The sequence below is a fragment of the Macaca nemestrina genome, chromosome 1, assembly GCF_043159975.1.
Source record: "Macaca nemestrina isolate mMacNem1 chromosome 1, mMacNem.hap1, whole genome shotgun sequence".
Taxonomy (NCBI): Eukaryota; Metazoa; Chordata; class Mammalia; order Primates; family Cercopithecidae; genus Macaca; species Macaca nemestrina.
The window spans coordinates 146,557,854-146,578,698 of NC_092125.1; the positions used below are offsets into that span (position 1 = coordinate 146,557,854).

The 20,845-nt window shown below is 36.2% G+C and overlaps 1 protein-coding gene across 3 annotated transcripts in view; it reads right to left on the reverse strand.

Annotated features, from left to right (window-relative positions):
• The window catches only part of LOC105482793 (heparan sulfate 2-O-sulfotransferase 1), a 197,153-nt gene that overhangs the window by 12,375 nt on the left and 163,933 nt on the right, over nt 1-20,845 (reverse strand). For all 3 annotated transcript variants that reach the window (XM_011743133.3, XM_011743132.2, XM_011743134.3), the window contains 2 exons: nt 15,756-15,841; nt 2,880-3,018 (listed from right to left, as the gene is read on the reverse strand). In XM_011743133.3, coding sequence (XP_011741435.1) covers nt 2,880-3,018; nt 15,756-15,841 — 225 coding nt within the window. The remainder of the gene's footprint in view (nt 1-2,879; nt 3,019-15,755; nt 15,842-20,845) is intronic.

The following is a 20,845-nucleotide window of genomic DNA, read 5'->3' on the forward strand; positions in this document are numbered from 1 at the left end:
CCTAGGTGCACATATATCTAAAATGTGTTTGAAGTGTAACCACAGAGCAGTTCAGATTACTAGAGTACGTCAGTTTAAAACATAACAGTTGCCGTAAGTGCTGAACTGAATACTGTTTAATACACCTCAAAATATCACTTGAGATGCAAATAATCTACAATTTTATAGAAATAAAGTTATTTACACTTTCTTGGGAATAAGCGCCATTGCAAGGTATTTCCAACATAATCATGGCCGCCCTTTAACCTCCAATCTTTCTAAAACCTGTCCAGCTTTAGAAATGTTATATGTATGCAGTCTTACCAACTTTACAGATAAGTTTAACGAAAACTCCTGCTAGTTAAAGATATTAAGGAGTTATTTGCAACAAACACCACTTAACTCATTAGGATATCAGCATTAGGTTAACCAACATGTGTATCACGAGAAACAAGCCAAATTACTAAAAATGTCTAATCACCAATATGTTTCAAGACTGAAAAGGTACATTCTATCATAAAACAAAGTAATTTCTTATTATTATAAATTCAATTATTTACAGATAGCCCTGTCCTCATAAGAAGACAATGCAATAGTATTTTGCTGATGTTATCAACACTACATCTAAATAAACAGGCATATTAATGTTTATTTTATAATGACATTAAAAAAACAAAAAACAAAACAAAACAAACCCCAGGCCTTATTATAATCAGGGTGAAGAACAGGTAAAGCTCCAGGATGGCCTATCTACCTAAAACTTTCAAACATGAAAGGGAGACGATGTTAAAATGTCTGCCTGGATTTTTTCATGAATACTGAATATGCAACTTTGGAACATGTTTCACAGAAAAATGTCAGTGACATGTTGCATTTCTTCTCTCCTTTTCAAAGGATATAAGAGAGGTTAAGACTATGGGCTCTGGAATTAGAGTGCTTGGTTTTAAATTCCAGCTCTACCATTTACTAGTTGAATGACACCGTGCAAAATACTTAGCTTTTCTGTGCCCCCCAGTTTCCTTTTCTGTAAAATGAGGACAATAACAGCAACCACCCTATAGAATTGTTGTGCAAGCTACCTGAAAAAATACATATGAAATAACTTAAAACACTGCTTGGTATAGTATACAGTAAATGTGAGCTATTATTAGTTAATACTGTTACTGTAAATAATTACTGTTAATTATTATTAGTTATTATTACCCAATCACCCAAACTACACAGGTTAGGAACCACAGAACCATGCTATCCAGGGCTGACAATGACAAATGATGGATATAGGGGCCTACATGACTGCAATCTTTTCCTTTCCAACACTAACGCTAATATTACTTTGGTCAAAGGAGGGAGACAGATACTAACATTTACTGAGTCAAGAGTTAGTGTACATAGGGCTAATACAAAAAATAAAAAGAAAGTGCACAAGTGTATTTAGAAATAAATATCAATAAATTATAAAGTAGTAAGTTGTAAGAGTTATACTAATAGATTTTATAAAACTTTTCAGAATCTCCATAATAAATATTTCTAGAAGATTAAATAATGCTAAGATATAGCATTATTTAAGAAAACAGATTTGGTTAGTTATCTCTGGATCAGTACCTTCTGCCTAAAACTTTGAGACTAAAGAAACAGCAATTTCTAGAAATCATTAAAAAGGAAAACAAAACAAAAAACCACTGTCCCATCACGTGACACAGAGGATACAACTAATTTAGAAAAAATATTGTTGGGTGTTAATTATCATAACATACCAAATATCTGGCATCGCTACTGTGTAATAGTTTAGGTTTAAAATGTGCAGAATTCACACACTCAACCATTTGTTAAGCACTTACAGGTAACCTAGGTATGATGTTAAATTCTGAGGAAACAAAGATGAATTAAATATATGCTTCAGGAAATTCACCACATTTTGGAGAAGACAGTATGTAAACTGGTAATCCAAATATCACAAAATAAATGCTTAAAAGAAAGAGATTTGAATGAAGTGCTCTGGGAGCCCCGAAAGAGATATGACTAACTGCCTAGAGGCATCAGAAAAGACTTTATGGAAGTGGTCATGTTTGAGCTACATCTTAAAGGTGGATAAAGAGTTTTCCAGAGTAAACGAAAGGCATTCTCAATATAGGGAATAACACATGTGTAAAAAAGTATGAAGCATTAATAACTTAAGCAATAAGTTCAGAGGATGGTGACATTTCATGTGGCCAAAGCACTGGGCACCTAAAGGAAAATCAGACAGGAGAGCTTGTTCTGAGATCGTGTCTAGTTGTGTCTCCTATGTCTTTTTTTTTTTTTTTTTTTGAGACAGAGTCTCGCTGTGTCGCCCAGGTCTTAATCTGTGAGCAGTGAGGTCCCAGTAAAGGTTTTCCACCAGAGAAGTGACAAATCAGTTTGATTTCTTAGAAATATAACTCTGGTAATACTCTAGAAAATGCAATGAAATGGGAAACAACCAAAATCTGAGCCTGTTATGAACTTTGTTGAGCCATTATTCTCTTCTTGCCAGAAAAAAACAGCTGCTTAGCAAAATACTGTCCTTAAGCTGATGATCACAAATATAAACAGCCATCAATACTAAGAGAATCAAAAAATATACAAAAATATATCATATTAGTGAATAATTACAATAATCACACAGAAAATTGTTAACAGAACCATAAAGAAAACATGATTCTTCCCTGGAAAAGAAATATTTTAAAAAATCACAAAAAAATGCATATTACAATATATCAGCTATGTAACTTCATTTTGCTTCTTCATATTTTGGGTTCTCTTCAAAATTTCCACAATAAGCAAGTAACACATTTATAATTAACATCAAATTTTAAAAGCACACTGCTCACTACATTTCATAAACAATTATCTTTATAAAAATCTTAAAACTAAAATATTACCTTTTTGTCTCCTTGTTTTCGTCTCCGTAACCCTGGTCTATAATCATCTCCAAATCTCAGAAAGTAATAATAAGAAACTAGCCTCTCAATAGGATCCCTTATGACATTGATGTAAATTGGTTTCTTCTTCACACCAAATCTGAAATAAAACAAAATTTCAAAGGTGAAATCAACATTTTCAATCTGTTTAGGAGTGCCCTGAAATTATATGTTTAAGTCTGAAGTACTGGTCCTATAAGGAAAAAAGAACATGAATTAATTTAAATAATTTGTATGTGTGGCTCTTGGGAACTATTTCATGATTATTCATGTCAGAATATAGTAAACAAGAAATATGAATTTAAAAGTTACGTCTGAAGATAAAGGAAAGGAGATAAAAATGAATGAAAAATAATTTTAAACTTTACCAGCAAGAATTATATAAAACATTTTACTTCTATGTCTTCATTATACTTTAAGCCCAAGTAGAAAATCCCTTCTCAAATTAGTACCCACATATTACTAGGAAAGAATCTAATATTTATAATTTTAAAAAATGAACTTATTTTAAAAATTGTTTTATTACATTCCTGAATAGATCATCTGGTGCTACAGAAAAATTCAAATCTGCATTAACTACGTAGCAATGATTTCTCACTTCTGGCTCATCAAACTAGCCAGATTTGATAGCGTTTTCTGAACACCATCAAACGATACAGCATCAGTGAACACAAGTTGACCATTATCAATCTACCTTCTGTTGCTGATTTTAAAGACAAGATAGAAGTGAAAGACACTAGGTTTTCAGCATTATTTTCTCAGGGAATGACAGAGTTGATGGAACACTGAAGACTTTTACTTTAGCAACCCTTGCAGACCCTAGAACTGTACAACTGGCTCCCTGTTTTATTATACTCCCTTGTCCCCAGTCTTAAAATTTTACAGCTACTATGTTGATTCTTACTTTTCCATAATAGTTCATTTCATAAAATTTCAAAGTCGTTTTGATTGTTTTGTAAGCTTTCTCACAGATGTGACCTGTCTTCATCATTCTTTCTCTTTACCACTTCCCTTTTACTCAGCCTCTTGCTTAGATTACTGCAGTAATATAGTTTTCTAACATCCAGTTTCTCTCCCTTTCAATCTATCTTCCATATCAATTCTCAAAGGATGTTCCTAAACATTATTTGTTAAATCACTCTTCTTACGAATCTGAAATAACTCTACTGATGTATTGATACGAAACCCAAACTCCTTTGCTGGTTGTCTTAGGATTCTTTTACCTTATGTCTTAGGTACCACCTTATTGACCTAACTTTCTTTAACTCTCCTCAAACAAGAAACCATTTATCTGTTATAGTTAGGTTGGCCTTTTTTATCTCCTCCCGTATCAATACTTATTCTATTTCTCTTTAAATATCTTTGCTTATTCTGTCTTCCTTGAGTGTCACTCTCATTTTTCTTTTCTTTTTCTACATTAATTCATTCAAAAATACTTTTTGTATGCACCTAATATTGCCAGATATAATACTATTCTAGGTACCAGGAATACAACAATGAACAAAAAGACTAAATTTCTTGTCCTTCTAGAGCTGACATTCTACTTGGCACAGACAGGCAATAAACAAATAAATAAGCATATATTACAGATGATAAAAAGTGCAAAGGAGAAAAATAATTCAGTGAAAGGGAATAAAGAGTGCTAAGGAGGTGAGGGAGAATACAATTCAAAATAGTGTTTTTCGGGAAGACATCACTAGTCTTATGTAATGAGGAAGGTACCATGCAAGCATCTGGGAGAAAGTGTTTTCTGGAAAGATGGGATTTCCAAGTAAGAGGCCCTTGAGGCAGCTAAGTTCCAGGTGTTTTGAGGAACAGCAAGGAGATCAAGCTGCCTGTAGAATCAAAAACGGAATACCACAGAAGATAAGAGAGGTGTGGGTGAGGTGGGGTGAGTGCAGATTGTGTGGGTCTTCCATACTGTTACAAGCATTACTTTATACAGAGTCAGGAGGGAGGTCACTGAAAGATTTAAGCAGAGAAGCACCATGACACGACTCATATTAAAAGGTCATTGGCTGCTGTTTTGGAATTAACAGAGGGGCTATAACAAAATCTTGTGACCTCTCTTCCTGATGACTCTAGCATACAGTTCTATTTGCTTTCATTTGACACCTCCTGCACCTAAGAGCTATCAAGCAACTTAACTCTTAGCTTATCCTACTAGTGTTTCTCCTGTAAGTCTTTCTCCCAAACAGCATTATAAGCCACTTGAGGGTAGGCATAGTACCAATAGTGCAATAAAAATTTCTTTCACAATTTTTTTAAAAGAAGAAAACAGTACTGTTGCAAACACATAGCACTGTCACATTTGGTATTAGAGTAGAAGTTCCACCAGGGTGGGGACTATTTCTCTCTTGTTCATGGCTTTATCACTAGTGCTCAGCACTGTGCCCAACACACAGGTGCTGAATATTAATAGAATTAGGTTGAGGAGACTGTTGTGAATCAGCCACTAACAAAAGTGCCTTTCTGTGAGACAGTACACTGAGTAGTAAGAAAGTAAGGAGGCAACAGCAATGCATTGCTGCTCCCTTAGCTCACAGAGCTGAGAGGTTTTTAATAGGAAACTACAAGGAGAGATTACAGGGCAATGGGTTAGTGATTCCATTCTTAAGACTGAGATTCCTGGGAATCCTCTCTATCCTCTCCATTATTAGCCATTGCTCCATCCCGAGCCATTCCTTTGGGAATAATCTCCTCACAGAAGAACATCTCCTACTAATGCTTCCTCCTTTCACCTAGTCCCTGACATGTAGAGCAGACAGCAATTACCAGGCAGCAGTAAAAGGGAATATGGCATTTTACAAAACTCTTTCTGCTGTACAGGAAAATGACTATGTGTGGAATGGCTTTGGGTGGCATTTATTAGGAAGTATGATTTTAATGAGACATAATCTGTGAACTCATTTTGAAAACAGATATGAACTATCACATGTAACTTAGGGAACAGTTATATAGACACAAAGGGCTGGAAACAAGGGATTATAACAGATAATGGGCATGATTAAAAATAGCAACTGGACCACTCAGCTCAGCCAGTTAGAAAACAAGAGCCGCTCTGGGGACAGGGCATAGCTAAACAAAAAGCAGCAGAAACCTCAACAGAGGTAAATGCCCCTGTCTCACAGCTTTGAAGAGAGCAGTGGATCTCCCAGCATGGAGGGTGAGATCTAAGAACAGACAGACTGCCTGCTCAAGTGGGTCCCTGACCCTTGAGTAGCATAACTGGGAGACATCCCCCACTAGGTGCAGACCAACACCTCACACCTCACACGGCAGGGTACACCCCTGAGACGAAGCTTCCAGAGCAAGAATCAGACAGCAACACTTGCTGTTCAGCAATATTCTATCTCCTGCAGCCTCCGCTGCTGATACAGGGTCTGGAGTGGACCTCAAACAAACTCCAAGAGACCTACAGCTGAGGGTCCTGACTGTTAGGAGGAAAACTAACAAACAGAAAGGACACCCACACCAAAACCCCATCAGTACGTCACCATCATCAAAGACCAAAGGCAGATAAAACCACAAAGATGGGGAAAAAGCAGTGCAAAAAAGCTGGAAATTCAAAAAATCAAAGCGCATCTCCCCATCCAAAGGAACGCAGCTCATCGCCAGCAACGGAACAAAGCTGGATGGAGAATGACTTTGACGACTTGAGAGAAGGGTTCAGCAGATCAAACTTCTCAGAGCTAAAGGAGGAACTACATAACCAGCACAAAGAAACTAAAAACCTTGAAAAAAGAATGGATGAATGGATAACTAGAATAATCAATGCAGAGAAGACCTTAAAAGAACTGACAGAGATGAAAACCTTAACATGAGAACTACGTGACAAATGCACAAGCTTCAGTAACCGACTTGATCAACTGGAAGAAAGAGTATCAGCAATTGAAGATCAAATGAATGAAATAAAGTGAGAAGAGAAGTGTAGAGAAAAAAGAGTAAAAAGAAATGAACAAAGCCTCCAAGAAATATGGGATTATGTGAAAAGACCAAATCTACATCTGATTGGTGTGCCTGAAAGTGACGGGGAAAATGGAACCAAGTTGGAAAACACTCTGCAGGATATCATCCAGGAGAACTTCCCCAACCTAGTAAGGCAGGCCAACATTCAACTTCAGGAAATACAGAGAACACCACAAAGACACTCCTCGAGAAGAGCAACTCCAAGACACATAATTGTCAGACTCACCAAAGGTGAAATGAAGGAAAAAATGTTAAGGGCAGCCAGAGAGAAAGGTCGAGTTACACACAAAGGGAAGCCCATCAGACTAACAGCAGATCCCTCGGCAGAATCTCTACAAGCCAGAAGAGAGTGGGGGCCAATATTCAACATACTTAAAGAAAAGAATTTTCAACCCAGAATTTCATATCCAGCCAAACTAAGTTTCATAAGTGAAGGAGAAATAAAATCCTTTACAGATAAGCAAATGCTTAGAGATTTTGTCACCACCAGGCCTGCCCTACAAGAGATCCTGAAGGAAGCACTAAACATGAAAAGGAACAACTGGTACCAGCCATTGCAAAAACATGTCAAAATGTAAAGTCCATTGATGCTAGGAAGAAACTGCATCAACTAGCGAGCAAAATAACCAGCTAATACCATAATGACAGGAACAAGTTCACACATAACAATATTAACCTTAAATGTAAATGGACTAAATGCTCCAATTAAAAGACACAGACTGGCAAACTGGATAAAGAGTCAAGACCCATCAGTTTGCTGTATTCAGGAGACCCATCTCACATGCAGAGGCACACATAGGCTCAAAATAAAGGGATGGAGGAAGACCTACCAAGCAAATGGAAAACAAAAAAAAGCAGGGGTTGCAATCCCAGTCTCTGATAAAACAGACTTTAAACCATCAAAGATCAAAAGAGACAAAGAAGGCCATTACATAATGGTAAAGGGATCAATTCAACAGGAAGAGCTAACTATCCTAAATATACAGGAATCCAATACAGGAGCACCCAGATTCATAAAGCAAGTCCTTAGAGGCTTACAAAGAGACTTAGACTCCCATACAATAATAATAGGAAACTTTAACACCCCACTGTCAACATTAGACAGATTAACGAGACAGAAAGTTAACAAGGATATCCAGGAATTCAACTCAACTCTGCACAAAGCAGACCTAATAGACATCTACACAACTCTCCACCCTCAATCAACAGAATATACATTCTTCTCAGCACCACATTGCACTTATTCCAAAATTGACCACATAGTTGGAAGTAAAGCACTCCTCAGCAAATGTACAAGAACAGAAATCATAATTAACTGTCTCTTAGACCACAGTGCAATCAAACTAGAACTCAGGACTAAGAAACTCAATCAAAATCGCTCAACTACATGGAAACTAAACAACCTGCTCCTGAATGACTACTGGGTACAAAACGAAATGAAGGCAGAAATAAAGATGTTCTTTGAAACAAATGAGAACACAGATACAACATACCAGAATCCCTGGGACACATTTAAAGCAGTGTGTAGAGGGAAATTTATAGCACTAAGTGCCCACAAGAGAAAGCAGGAAAGATCTAAAATTGACACCCTAACATCACAATTAAAAGAACTAGAGAAGCAAGAGCAAACACATTTAAAAGCTAGCAGAAGGCAAGAAATAACTAAGATCAGAGCAGAACGGAAGGAGGTAGAGACATAAAAAACCCTCCAAAAAAATCAATGAATCCAGGAGCTGTTTTTTTGAAAAGATCAACAAAATTGATAGGCCGCTAGCAAGACTAATAAAGAAGAAAAGAGAGAAGAATCAAATAGACGCAATAAAAAATGATAAAGGGGATATCACCACCAACCCCACAGAAATACAAACTACCATCAGAGAACACTATAAACACCTCTACGCAAATAAACTAGAAAACCTAGAGGAAATGGATAATTTCCTGGACATTTACACTCTCCCAAGACTAAACCAGGAAGAAGTTGAATCCCTGAATAGACCAATAGCAGGCTCTGAAATTGAGGCAATACTTAATAGCCTAACGACCAAAAGAAGTCCAGGACCAGACAGATTCACAGCCGAATTCTACCAGAGGTACAAGGAGGAGTTGGTACCATTCCTTCTGAACCTATTCCAATCAATAGAAAAAGAGGGAATCCTCCCTAACTCATTTTACGAGGCCAACATCAACCTGATACCAAAGCCTGACAGAGATACAACAAAAAAGAGAATTTTAGACCAATATCCCTGATGAACATCGATGCAAAAATCCTCAATAAAATACTGGCAAACCAAATCCAGCAGCACATCAAAAAGCTTATCCACCATGATCAAGTTGGCTTCATCCCTGGGATGCAAGGCTGGTTCAACATATGCAAATCAATAAACATAATCCAGCATATAAACAGAACCAAAGATAAAAACCACATGATTATCTCAATAGATGCAGAAAAGGCCTTTGACAAAATTCAACAGCCCTTCATGCTAAAAACTATCAATAAATTCGGTATTGATGGAACGTATCTCAAAATAGTAAGAGCTATTTATGACAAACCCACAGCCAATATCATACTGAATGGGCAAAAACTGGAAGCATTCCCTTTGAAAACTGGCACAAGACAGGGATGCCCTCTCTCACCACTCCTATTCAACATAGTGTTGGAAGTTCTGGCTATGGCAATCAGGCAAGAGAAAGAAATAAAGGGTATTCAGTTAGAAAAAGAGGAAGTCAAATTGTCCCTGTTTTCAGATGACATGATTGTATATTTAGAAAACCCCATCGTCTCAGCCCAAAATCTCCTTAAGCTGATAAGCAACTTCAGCAAAGTCTCAGGATACAAAATCGATGTGCAAAAATCACAAGCATTCCTATGCACCAGTAACAGACAGAGAGACAAATCATGAATGAACTCCCATTCACAATAGCTTCAAAGGGAATAAAATACCTAGGAATCCAACTTACAAGGGATGTAAAGGACCTCTTCAAGGAGAACTACAAACCACTGCTCAGTGAAATAAAAGAGGACACAAACAAATGGAGGAACATACCATGCTCAGGGATAGGAAGAATCAATATTGTGAAAATGGCCATACTGCCCAAGGTAATTTATACATTCAATGCCATCCCCATTAAGCTACCAATGACTTTCTTCACAGAAATGGAAAAAACTGCTTTAAAGTTCATATGGAACCAAAAAAGACCCCGCATTGCCAAGACAATCCTAAGCCAAAAGAACAAAGCTGAAGGTATCACGCTACCTGACTTCAAACTATACTACAAGGCTACAGTAACCAAAACAGCATGGGACTGGTACCAAAACAGAGATATAGACCAATGAAACAGAACAGAGCCCTCAGAAATAATACCACACATCTACAGCCATCTGATCTTTGACAAACCTGACAAAAACAAGAAATGGGGAAAGGATTCCCTATTTAATAAATGGTGCTGGGAAAATTGGCTAGCCATAAGTAGAAAGCTGAAACTGGATCCTTTCCTTACTGCTTATACGAAAATTAATTCAAGATGGATTAGAGACTTAAATGTTAGACCTAAAACCATTAAAAACCCTAGAAGAAAACCTAGGCAATACCATTCAGGACATAGGCATGGGCAAGGACTTCATGTCTAAAACACAAAAAGCAATGGCAACAAAAGCCAAAATTGACAAATGGGATCTAATTAAACTAAAGAGGTTCTGCAAAGCAAAAGAAACTACCATCAGAGTGAACAGGCAACCTACAGAATGGGAGAAAATTTTTGCAATCTACTCATCTGACAAAGGGCTAATATGCAGAACCTATAAAGAACTCAATCAAGTTTATAAGAAAAAAACAAACAACCCCATCAAAAAGTGGGCAAAGGATATGAATAGACACTTCTCAAAAGAAGATATTCATACAGCCAACAGACATATGAAAAAATGCTCATCATCACTCGCCATCAGAGAAATGCAAATCAAAACCACAATGAGATACCATCTCACACCAGTTAGAATGGCAATCATTAAAAAATCAGGAAACAACAGTTGCTGGAGAGGATGTGGAGAAATAGGAACACTTTTACACTGTTGGTGGGACTGCAAACTAGTTCAACCATTGTGGAAAACAGTGTGGCGATTCCTCAAGGATCTAGAACTAGAAATACCATTTGACCCAGCCATTCCATTACTGGGGATATACCCAAAGGATTATAAGTCATGCTGCTATAAAGACACATGCACATGTATGTTTATTGTGGCACTATTCACAATAGCAAAGACTTGGAATCAACCCAAATGTCCATCAGTGACAGACTGGATCAAGAAAATGTGGCACATATACACCATGGAATACTATGCAGCCATAAAAAAGGACGAGTTTGTGTCCTTTGTAGGCACATGGATGCAGCTGGAAACCATCATTCTCAGCAAACTATCGCAAGAACAGAAAACCAAATACTGCATGTTCTCACTCATAGGTGGGAATTGAACAATGAGATTCACTTGGACACAGGAAGGGGAACATCACACACTGGGTCCTATTGTGGGGAGGGGGTGGGGGGAAGGATAGCATTAGGAGATATACCTAATGTAAATGACGAGTTAATGGGTGCGGCACACCAAGAGGGCACATGTATACGTATGTAACAAATCTGCACATTGTGCACATGTACCCTAGAACTTAAAGTAAAATAAAATAAATAAATAAATAAATAAATAAGAAACTGACTTTCAAGAATTAAAAAAAAAAATCAAAGTATACTCATACATGAAGTACTATTTAGCAAAATAGTACTGATATTGTGCATCAAATTAGATGAATGTCATCAAAAGCATCATGTTAAATGAAAGAAGACACTCAAAAGACTTGATGACTGATAAGATATAGGTGGTGATAAAAAAAAGTTGTCCAAGATTACTTGAAAGTTTCTTGTTTGGTTGTCATGACAGATTAAAATGTGTAAACCTTCCAAAAGAGAACAATGGAGGCCAAGAAAGAGTCTTATACAATGCCTAACTAAGAGTTGGAAATAAGGACCAGCAGAGATTCAGACAAGAAGAAGAAAATACCAGTTAAGACAATATGCTAACTGTAAGAAGACAGAATTTTAAAAAGAATCATAGTAGGAATCATAATACTGCTCTGAGGCACAGAACTAAGTGCTTCATCTACATTACCACATTTAATCCTCACCACCACCCCATGAAGTAATTATTTTAATTATTCTCAAATTAAAAACAGGACACTGAAGATCAAAGATCTGAAACAATGTGGCTGAGATCACACAGTTAGCAAGGAGTCTAAGTGGATTTAATGGCAGATCTGTCTGATTTCAGAGACAGACTTCAGAGTTCGCTCTTAGCAGTCTACAGGATCAATGCTGTAGAAAGAGCTAGTAGTACAAGGTTAATAAAAATGCAATCCCACATATTGTCTGGAATGATTAAAATAATTTTCTATAGTATCTACAATGTTGTGACATATTTGTTAAAAGTTGTAGAAAATGGGGCAGACGTCATCTGGTTTAGCAGAGAAGTATTAGGTAGAAAGGACAATCTCACATGATTCTATATATTAACTAATTCTATTTAGGCCTAAAATGTCACTTGATTACTGTTTAGAATTTCAGACCTAATGAAGCATTTAGTTGTTTCTTGTTGTGACATAGCTGCTTCTTTACTGATTCACTTCATTTGCTCTGAAAATAATACTAGAGGCAATATGAAGAAACCAAAATTACAGCAGTGAAAACTCATTCTCATTTCTGGGGACAACCACAAAGGTACATACCTGGTATATGCCTGAATAAAACTGTTATATCAAAAATAATTTTCAAATACTTCTCAAGACAGATGCTGACATGTGACACTGAGGTAGTTAGATCATAAAAAATCTTAGCAGAGTCTGACAGAAAGTACAGCATTAAAAGTGTTCTTTTAGCTATTATTCATTATAAATGAAAATGTTTATTACCGAAGAAGTGTTTTTGAAAGAGACTTCTAACATTTTAATTTTCTAAAGTTTGAAGAAAATCAAAATGGGATAATAGATGCTATTAAAAAATGAATAGTATACATTTAAAAGGGGAGGAATACGTAATATTTTTACTGTTTATAATAAAACATAATGAACTGATAGTTACAGAAAAAAAGATTTCAGTGAACTCATTAAGTTCAAGAACTGCAACTTATTCAACTTTATATTTCCTGCATACTATGACATTTTGAAAATGTTCAACCTATATACAATTTTAAACTGGAAATTTTTCAAATTTATAATAATTTATATCTACATTATCTTAAAATTGTATCATCCACCAACTAAAAAGAAAACAAAACATAACCTAACATTAAAGGGAAAAAATAGAAAGGAAGAACTAGGAAATATACTTCTAAAAAATCAAAGAATAAGATTCAGACAAAAAGGAGCAAGATGGACAGGAATGCAAAAATGTAAAAAAGATATTTTTGTTATTCTAAAGTTCAGTAAAAAACAAATATATGTAATCAAAACATGGCTTGAATAGACAAGCTTGCGAATATAATGTGTATTTTGGTCAGGCTAAACTAGAAAGGAGCTTTCATTTTTTATTTCTCTATCTTATTTCCTAGGTTTCTTGGGGCTTACACTTGTTTTAATGTCTCTGCTAAGGTAAGTTTTAAAAAACTATGTGTTTAAATAAGTATTTTGCCAAATTCACCACTTTCTCTTGAAAGCAAGTATTTTAGTGGACTCCACAAAGTACTATGCCAGTCAAGAATATTGTTTTGAAGAATAAAGCACAACTGACCCTTGAACAATACGAGTCTGAACTGCGCAGGTCCATGCATACATAGATTTTTTTCAACCAGACACAGATACAGTATTTGAGAGATGTGAAACCTGTGTACAAGAAGGGCTGACTTTCAAATTTGTGGGTTTCACAGGGCCAACGAAGGGACTTGCGTATGTGATTTTTATACACTCAGGCAGTCCAAGAACCAATCCCCTGGACATACCCCAGGGACGACTGTAATTTAAAAATTGGTAAGGCGATGTTTCTTTCCTCTCCTTCCCCATTTATGGAGCATATGGCTATTAAGCTAAAAGATATTTGAGGATACTAGTTACATCTACAACAGTTCTTGACTACACAGATACATCAAAATACATTTCACCTAGGCTGATTTTGTTTAGGTATTTGTTTAAAATCTTGGAAAAATCTATGAAAAATTTTCACAATACTTTTCCCTTCAAATAACTTAAGACTCACTACGAAAGTATTCCAACCCTTAAAAATTCATGTCAGCATTTAATAAATGAGATTAATCTCTTCAAAAAGCTTTATTTTTTCAACTACAAGAACCTCAGCATATATCAGAGTTTTGTTCTAAGTACAAAACTTTGCCAAAAGCAAAAGCACTCAATATATAATTTTAATAATGAAAACCTAGACTATTAGAAACCAAGCTGTGTGTGGAAAAAATAAATCATTTAGGTGAAAGGGTAACAAACATTTAATTCAAGGATAATGCAGCCCTGAGGGAAAATATGCACATGAACGAAGCTTATGAAATTGGTTCAATGCCTATGCAAAGAAAAAAATAATTAGTTTATTTTAAAGCTGGCTATAAAATATTTTCAATATTGCAGTATGAATTATTTATAGAAAAACATACATCTAACTTTAAAGCTACAATTTTATTGAAAGATCTTGAGTACTATGAGAGGAACTAGAAATAGGAATATATCATTTTATGTATGTAATATTTGGGTGATTCTTTTTTAATTACATGATTTCCCAAAAAGTTAAGATTATCAGTTTTAATCAGTAATATTTTATTCTACTTTTTCTTTTCAAAATTAAGAAGTAAAACTGAGAGTGGGATATCACTTTTATTTTAAATGTTATAAAAAATGCCTTTTAAAGTTGACTAATACATCAAGGTGTGTTACTCTGAAATCATAATAGCTAATTTAAAAACTGAATGAACATGTCTAAGCTTAAATAATAAAAAAATTTTTTTTAGTGTTTTTGAAGTTAATGAAGAATCTTAGGGAAAGCATTTGGATTTGAGGTTTACTATAATGGTACTATGTGTGCTACCAAAAAAGTTCAAATGTATCCATAAGACTCTTATGTTTGGAACATTACGTTTAATTAATTTTCTGATTAATAATATGGCACAGACTCTACAGAAAGCCACATAGTGCTTGAATACTGTGAGTAGGCGTATAGTTTTCTGAACCTTTCTTGAGAGAACTATTAATATGACAGAGGCCGGGCACAGTGGCTCATGCCTATAATCCCAGCACTTTGGGAGACTGAGACAGAAGGATCACCTGAGTCCAGAAGTTAGTGAGAGAGTGAGTGACAGGGAGGGAAAGAGAGGAAAGCGGGGGGTTGTGGGGGAGAGAGAAAGAGAAAATCATTAATTTTTTTTAAAAAAAGCCTCATAACACATCATAATTTAAAAGCTAAAATAAGGTAGCCCAAGGGAAAGTGTATACTTCACTATGTCTTGGCTGAGAAGCAGACACACTGGAGCACCAGTAACTTTGTAAGAGCTTTTTTACTTTCTCAGTCAATGATGTGGTAAGTCATAATCTGGCCTCTAGGTTATAACTTGAGCTCTCCTGAAGTAGTGTCATTCTGGTTGTACAAGGCACATACAATAATAAACTTTAAAGAGTAATACTTAATATATAATTAATATAAGGATTGCCAATTTATGAACACTAGAGGGCAGTAAAACACTAAGAAGATATATTTAAATTACAGATCTAAAACTGGCAAAGGCAAGTCAGTACATTCTTTTATTAGAAAATCCTAACAATTTAACGAATTTATTCCTTTTTACGTTACTAAAGTACAAAGCATTCTTTAGTGTGTCATTTTAGTGTAACTTACTTTGCAAAATCCAAGTAAGAAACGTGTCCATGATAAAATCCTGGTTTCATCTCTTTCCAGGAAGTTATATTCTTTACAAAGCGCACCTAAAAAGGGAGAACACACTCATTATGTACAATTTAAAGAATATGAAATTTGATGATAGCAAAATATTTCCAAGTAAGGAATTTAAAAACCTAAAACCATTCTTACAGAGCTTGAAACACAGGTTAGGACTAAGGAAAGTATAGTGTAATCAGCAACTACTAAAATTCATCATAGAGACAGCTACTATCATTACACTCAGAAAAGAGTGAAAGATGATTCTGAAAACAAACTCGCACAATGAAATCCTTTACAATGCTGTAAATACATTTACATAGGGTTGGAGGAAGGTCATTGTGGGGGTATTTGCATCTACATCCCACCAACACACACGCTAAAGCAGGCAATACAGGGACATTCTAGCATATCAAACGTTTTCTTCTCAGATGCTTGCTGTTCATAAAAGTTTATTTTTATTAATGACTCAACAAATAAAAAGTAATCTTTAAACCAAAATGATTTTTAAAAAGCTGATGGTTATCAGAAGATATTTAAGAGTTAACAGCAGACATCACAAGCTTGTTGATAAAAAGATTAATAAAATTAAGAGATGTAATACAGGTCAAAATATTTAAAATTTCTAAATATTTAACTTACTGGAATTAAAGTATACAAACATTAATATGAAAAATTCTCTAAGTATGTTTTAAAATGTCTAATAACTGGTTAATATAGAATTTGATAAACCTAAGTATCACTAGCTGCAAAGCAGTGATACACAATTTCTCAATGGAAAATGGTATGCATTTTTGATAAGCAAATCTCTGCATGATAAACAGCAAGTGGTTAAGAATCTCTTCTAGAACCTAGATAGAGTGCAGAAAATTGGGGCAGTGAGGTCCACCAACCTATACCGCACCAAAAGCATCGGCAAGCTATGACTTCAGCCTCTCAAACACAGAACTGTCAATTGCATAATTCTGGCAATTTATCAATCTTTCACTTACATCATAGAATAGGGATAGTCACATGGAGATATTCTGGAATACTTCATACTACACTCAATAATATCAATGAATGATGATAGCTGCCTCCTATTAAAGGCCTATTGGTAGGTGAGGGAGGGGAAACAGTGCAGATATAGCTATATGTCAGAGAATGTAAACTAGAGAAAAATGAGTTCTGGAAGAATTTATCTTTTAGGGGAAGCATTAATAACTCACATACTAAGAGAAATTATGAAGCTTTTAGAATGGAAATGGTATATATGCCTTACTTGGCCGCTCCATACACACATACATCCTTAAATTAAAATCTCAAAAATGAGCTGCAGATAAAAATTAGGTTGCATTAGAAAGTATACCATGTCATTTTAGCAGATATTTTCAATTTTTTCCCCCACTGAAACTGAAAGAGCCAAATAAATGTGATTTGAGGTTTTCATGTTCTTTCCAATTCTTCAACTAAGGCACCAAACAATGAAAATACCAAATTGCAAATGAAACAGAAACAAAATATAAAATTAAATAATCCAGAGCCTACATCTTTAATATACTTTATATATGCTGAATATGAAGAGTCTTTATAGCTGCCACTTAATGGTACATTATTTCCTATAAACCTTTGGTTCTATGAAAATCAGTTCTAGTATTTCAACTAAAAATGAGAGGAAAAAAGATGGCAAAGAGAATAAGGAATTGAAGACGGTGGCTAAAGGGAGCTTAAGACATATTTAGCAACTCACCTCTGTTTTCCAGAAGCTGAGATTTAATGTGGACATGGTGATGTAGGAGGGAAATGAAAGACGCTACATTGAGGTCTGAAAAAATAGTGTTATATAAACTAAATAGCAGGGAAGATCATAGTACAAGCTTGGAATATACTGTGGTGAAAGACTTAGGCAGAAATAAGAGTCAGGTACAAATTCAAATATTCTTTTTCCTCCAATGAAGCTTCCTAAGAATGGTCAATATTAAACTAAACCCTCTCCTGAGGATGAGTGATATCTCATCCAATGTGTGTCCTTCAACACAAAGTGAAAAAAGCCCAGGAAGCTGGGTAATGTCTACACTACCACAAGGCTTCTCATTTCTTCTGGGTTTTCCAATTTACTGGCATATAGTTGCTCATAGTAGCCTCTAATGATCCTTTGAATTTCTGTGGTATTAGTTGTAAGGTCTCCCTTTTTATCTTGGGCTAAAAGTTTCTTGATTTTGTTTATCTCTTCAAAAAACCTTTTTTTTTTTTGAGACGGAGTCTTGCTCTGTCGCCAGGCTGGAATGCAGTGACGCGATCTCAGCTCACTGCAACCTCCGCCTCCCGGGTTCAAGCAATTCTCCTGCCTCAGCCTCCCGAGTAGCTGGGACTACAGCACCCAGATAATTTTTGTATTTTTAGTGGAGACAGGGTTTCACCATGTTGGCCAGGATGGTCTCGATCTCTTGACCTCGTGATCTGCCTGCCTCGGCCTCCCAAAGTGCTGGGATTACTGATCTTTTTGTATTTTTTTTGTTTCAATTTCATTTATTTCTCTTCAGATCATCATTATTTCTTCTATTCATTTTGGATTTGGTTTGCTCTTGCTCTTCTAGCTCTTTAAGATGCATCACTAGGTTGTTTATTTGACGTTTTTCTGTTTTTCTGATATAGGCACTGATTGCTATAAACTTTCCTGTTAGCACAGATTTTGCTGTATCCCATACATTTTGGAAGGTTGTATTTCCATTTTCATTTCTTTTAAGAAATTGTTAAATTTCCTTCTTAATTTCTTTATTGACCCATTCGTCACTCAAGAGCATGTTGTTTAATTTCCATGTGTCTTGCTATTGGTTTCTAGTTTTATTCCACTGTGATCAGAGAAGATATTTGATATTATTTCAATTTTTTTTTTGGAACTCTTTAAGACTTGTTTTGTGACCTAACACGTGATCTATCTTTGAGAATGATCCATGTGTTGAGAAGAATGTGTATTCTGCAGTCATGGCATGAAATGTTCTGTAAATATCTAGTAGGTCCATTTGGTGTATGTTGCAGATTAAGCATGGTGTTTCTTTGTGATTTTTCTGTCTGGGTGTTCTGTCCAGTGCTGAAAGAGGGGTCTTTAAGTCTCCAGCTATTATTGTAATGGGGTCTATCTCTCTCTTTAGCTCTAGTAATATTTGCTGGATGCTCCAGTGTTGGATAGACATATGTTTAAACATTTTACATTCTCTTGCTGAATTGACTCCTTTATCAATATTTAGGACCCCTGAGCACTTCAGCCCATGGTGGCCGGGCTTGCTGGAACTGAGATACTAACTGCTGAGATGGAAGATTAACCTCTGGCTAGAGCCGTCTAAATGTTCCTTCTGTGGGCACCAGCTGAGCTCTGCCCCATGTTACCTTCTGTTGTGACAGGGCAGCACCATATGCAAATGCAAAGTCCCACAATCACTGTGCTCTCCCCATCCCCAGGGTGCAGATTCTCTTTCTGCACCACGTGGCAGGTACCAGGAGGAATGGGGGAGGGGTGGTGTAGGAGATACAAGACTGTGTTTCCTATCCTCTTCAGTGCTTCTTTCCTTAATATGTTAAAACTAGGTACTATGATTGCTCACCTGATTTTTGGTTCTTATGGGGGTGCTTTTTTGTGTGGACAGTTTTTCAATTTGATGTTCCTGCTGGGGGACAATTGCTGAAGGCCTCTATTTGGTCATATTGCTCTGTCTTCCTCCCCCATATCATGATTCTGCTTTAACCAGCTTGGACACTGAAAATCTCAACTTTTATCCACTACTAAGGCAATCCCTCAGATCCAGTCATTCAAAACTACTCCACCTCTCTAGCATCTCAAAGCTCTGTTGATATAACTCTCACAATTGTTTATTTCCTTGTGAATTCATTCATTAACTTTATTATCATATCAACTTCCAATTCACCCTGATCACTACTCTCTTTACTGGACAACCATTTTAACAATAACCCTTGACATTTGCTCCCTTGTCTTTTTATTATCTTGGGTAGCCAATGGGGTTGCTGAGTACTCCTGGTTGAAACCAAGAGACTACGTCTAAATATCTATGTAGGATTTTGAATTTTACTTCCTAAATTCACGCTATCTGAGGTAAATTCAGGTGATTATTATTGCTTTAAAATTTTCTAGACTGCATTGTTTTTTCTCTCTCTTTTTTTTTTTCTTTCTTGAGACAGAATCTCATTCTGTCACCCATGCCGGAGAGTATAGTGGCATGATCATAACTCACTGTAACCTCTAACTCCTAGGCTCAAGTGGTCCTCCCACCTCAAGTCTCCCAGTAGCTAGCACTGCAGGAATGCACTACCACGCCCAGCCAAGATTTAACTTCTTTTTTTTCTTTTTTTGGTAGAGTAGTTAGCAGGGCTGTTCTTGAACTCCTGGGCTCAAGCGATCCTCCCACCTCAGCCTCCCAGAATCCCAAAGTGCTCACAGGCCTAAGCCACTGCACCTGGCCTCTACTATTGTTAAAGTCCTCGAAACACACAGAATCTCTTTCTAAGCTCAAACTAAAAGCATACTAAAGGCTACATATGTAATATATCTGGCATATGTATTTTTCTTTCATCTCATCAGCATTTAACTAAGGCAATATGTTAAAGTTTCATTAACATAGCTGTGGCTGATTTAAAATTTGTAGTAAATCAAAAGATGCTGAACTGAGGTTTACCTTCTCTTTATGAAGAAAAAAGTGTGAAGCAAATAAATGATGTCAATACGGCTAACATGATTCACACTAATCTAGAAAACAGTCTGAGCATTTGAAAATGTTGGCCAGGTGTGGTGGCTCATGCCTATAATCCTAGCAGTTTGGAAAGCTGAGGCAGGTAGATTTCCTGAGCTCAGGGGTTTGAGACCAGCCAAGGCAACATGGTAAAACCCCGTCTCTACTAAAATACAAAAAGTTAGCCAGGCGTGGTGGCTCATGCCTGTAATTTTAGCTACACGGGAGGCTGAGACAGGAGAATCACTTGGACCCGGGAGGTGGAGGTTGCAGTGGGCCAAGATCGCACCACTGCACTCCAGCCTGGTCTAGCCTGGGCGACAGAGCAAG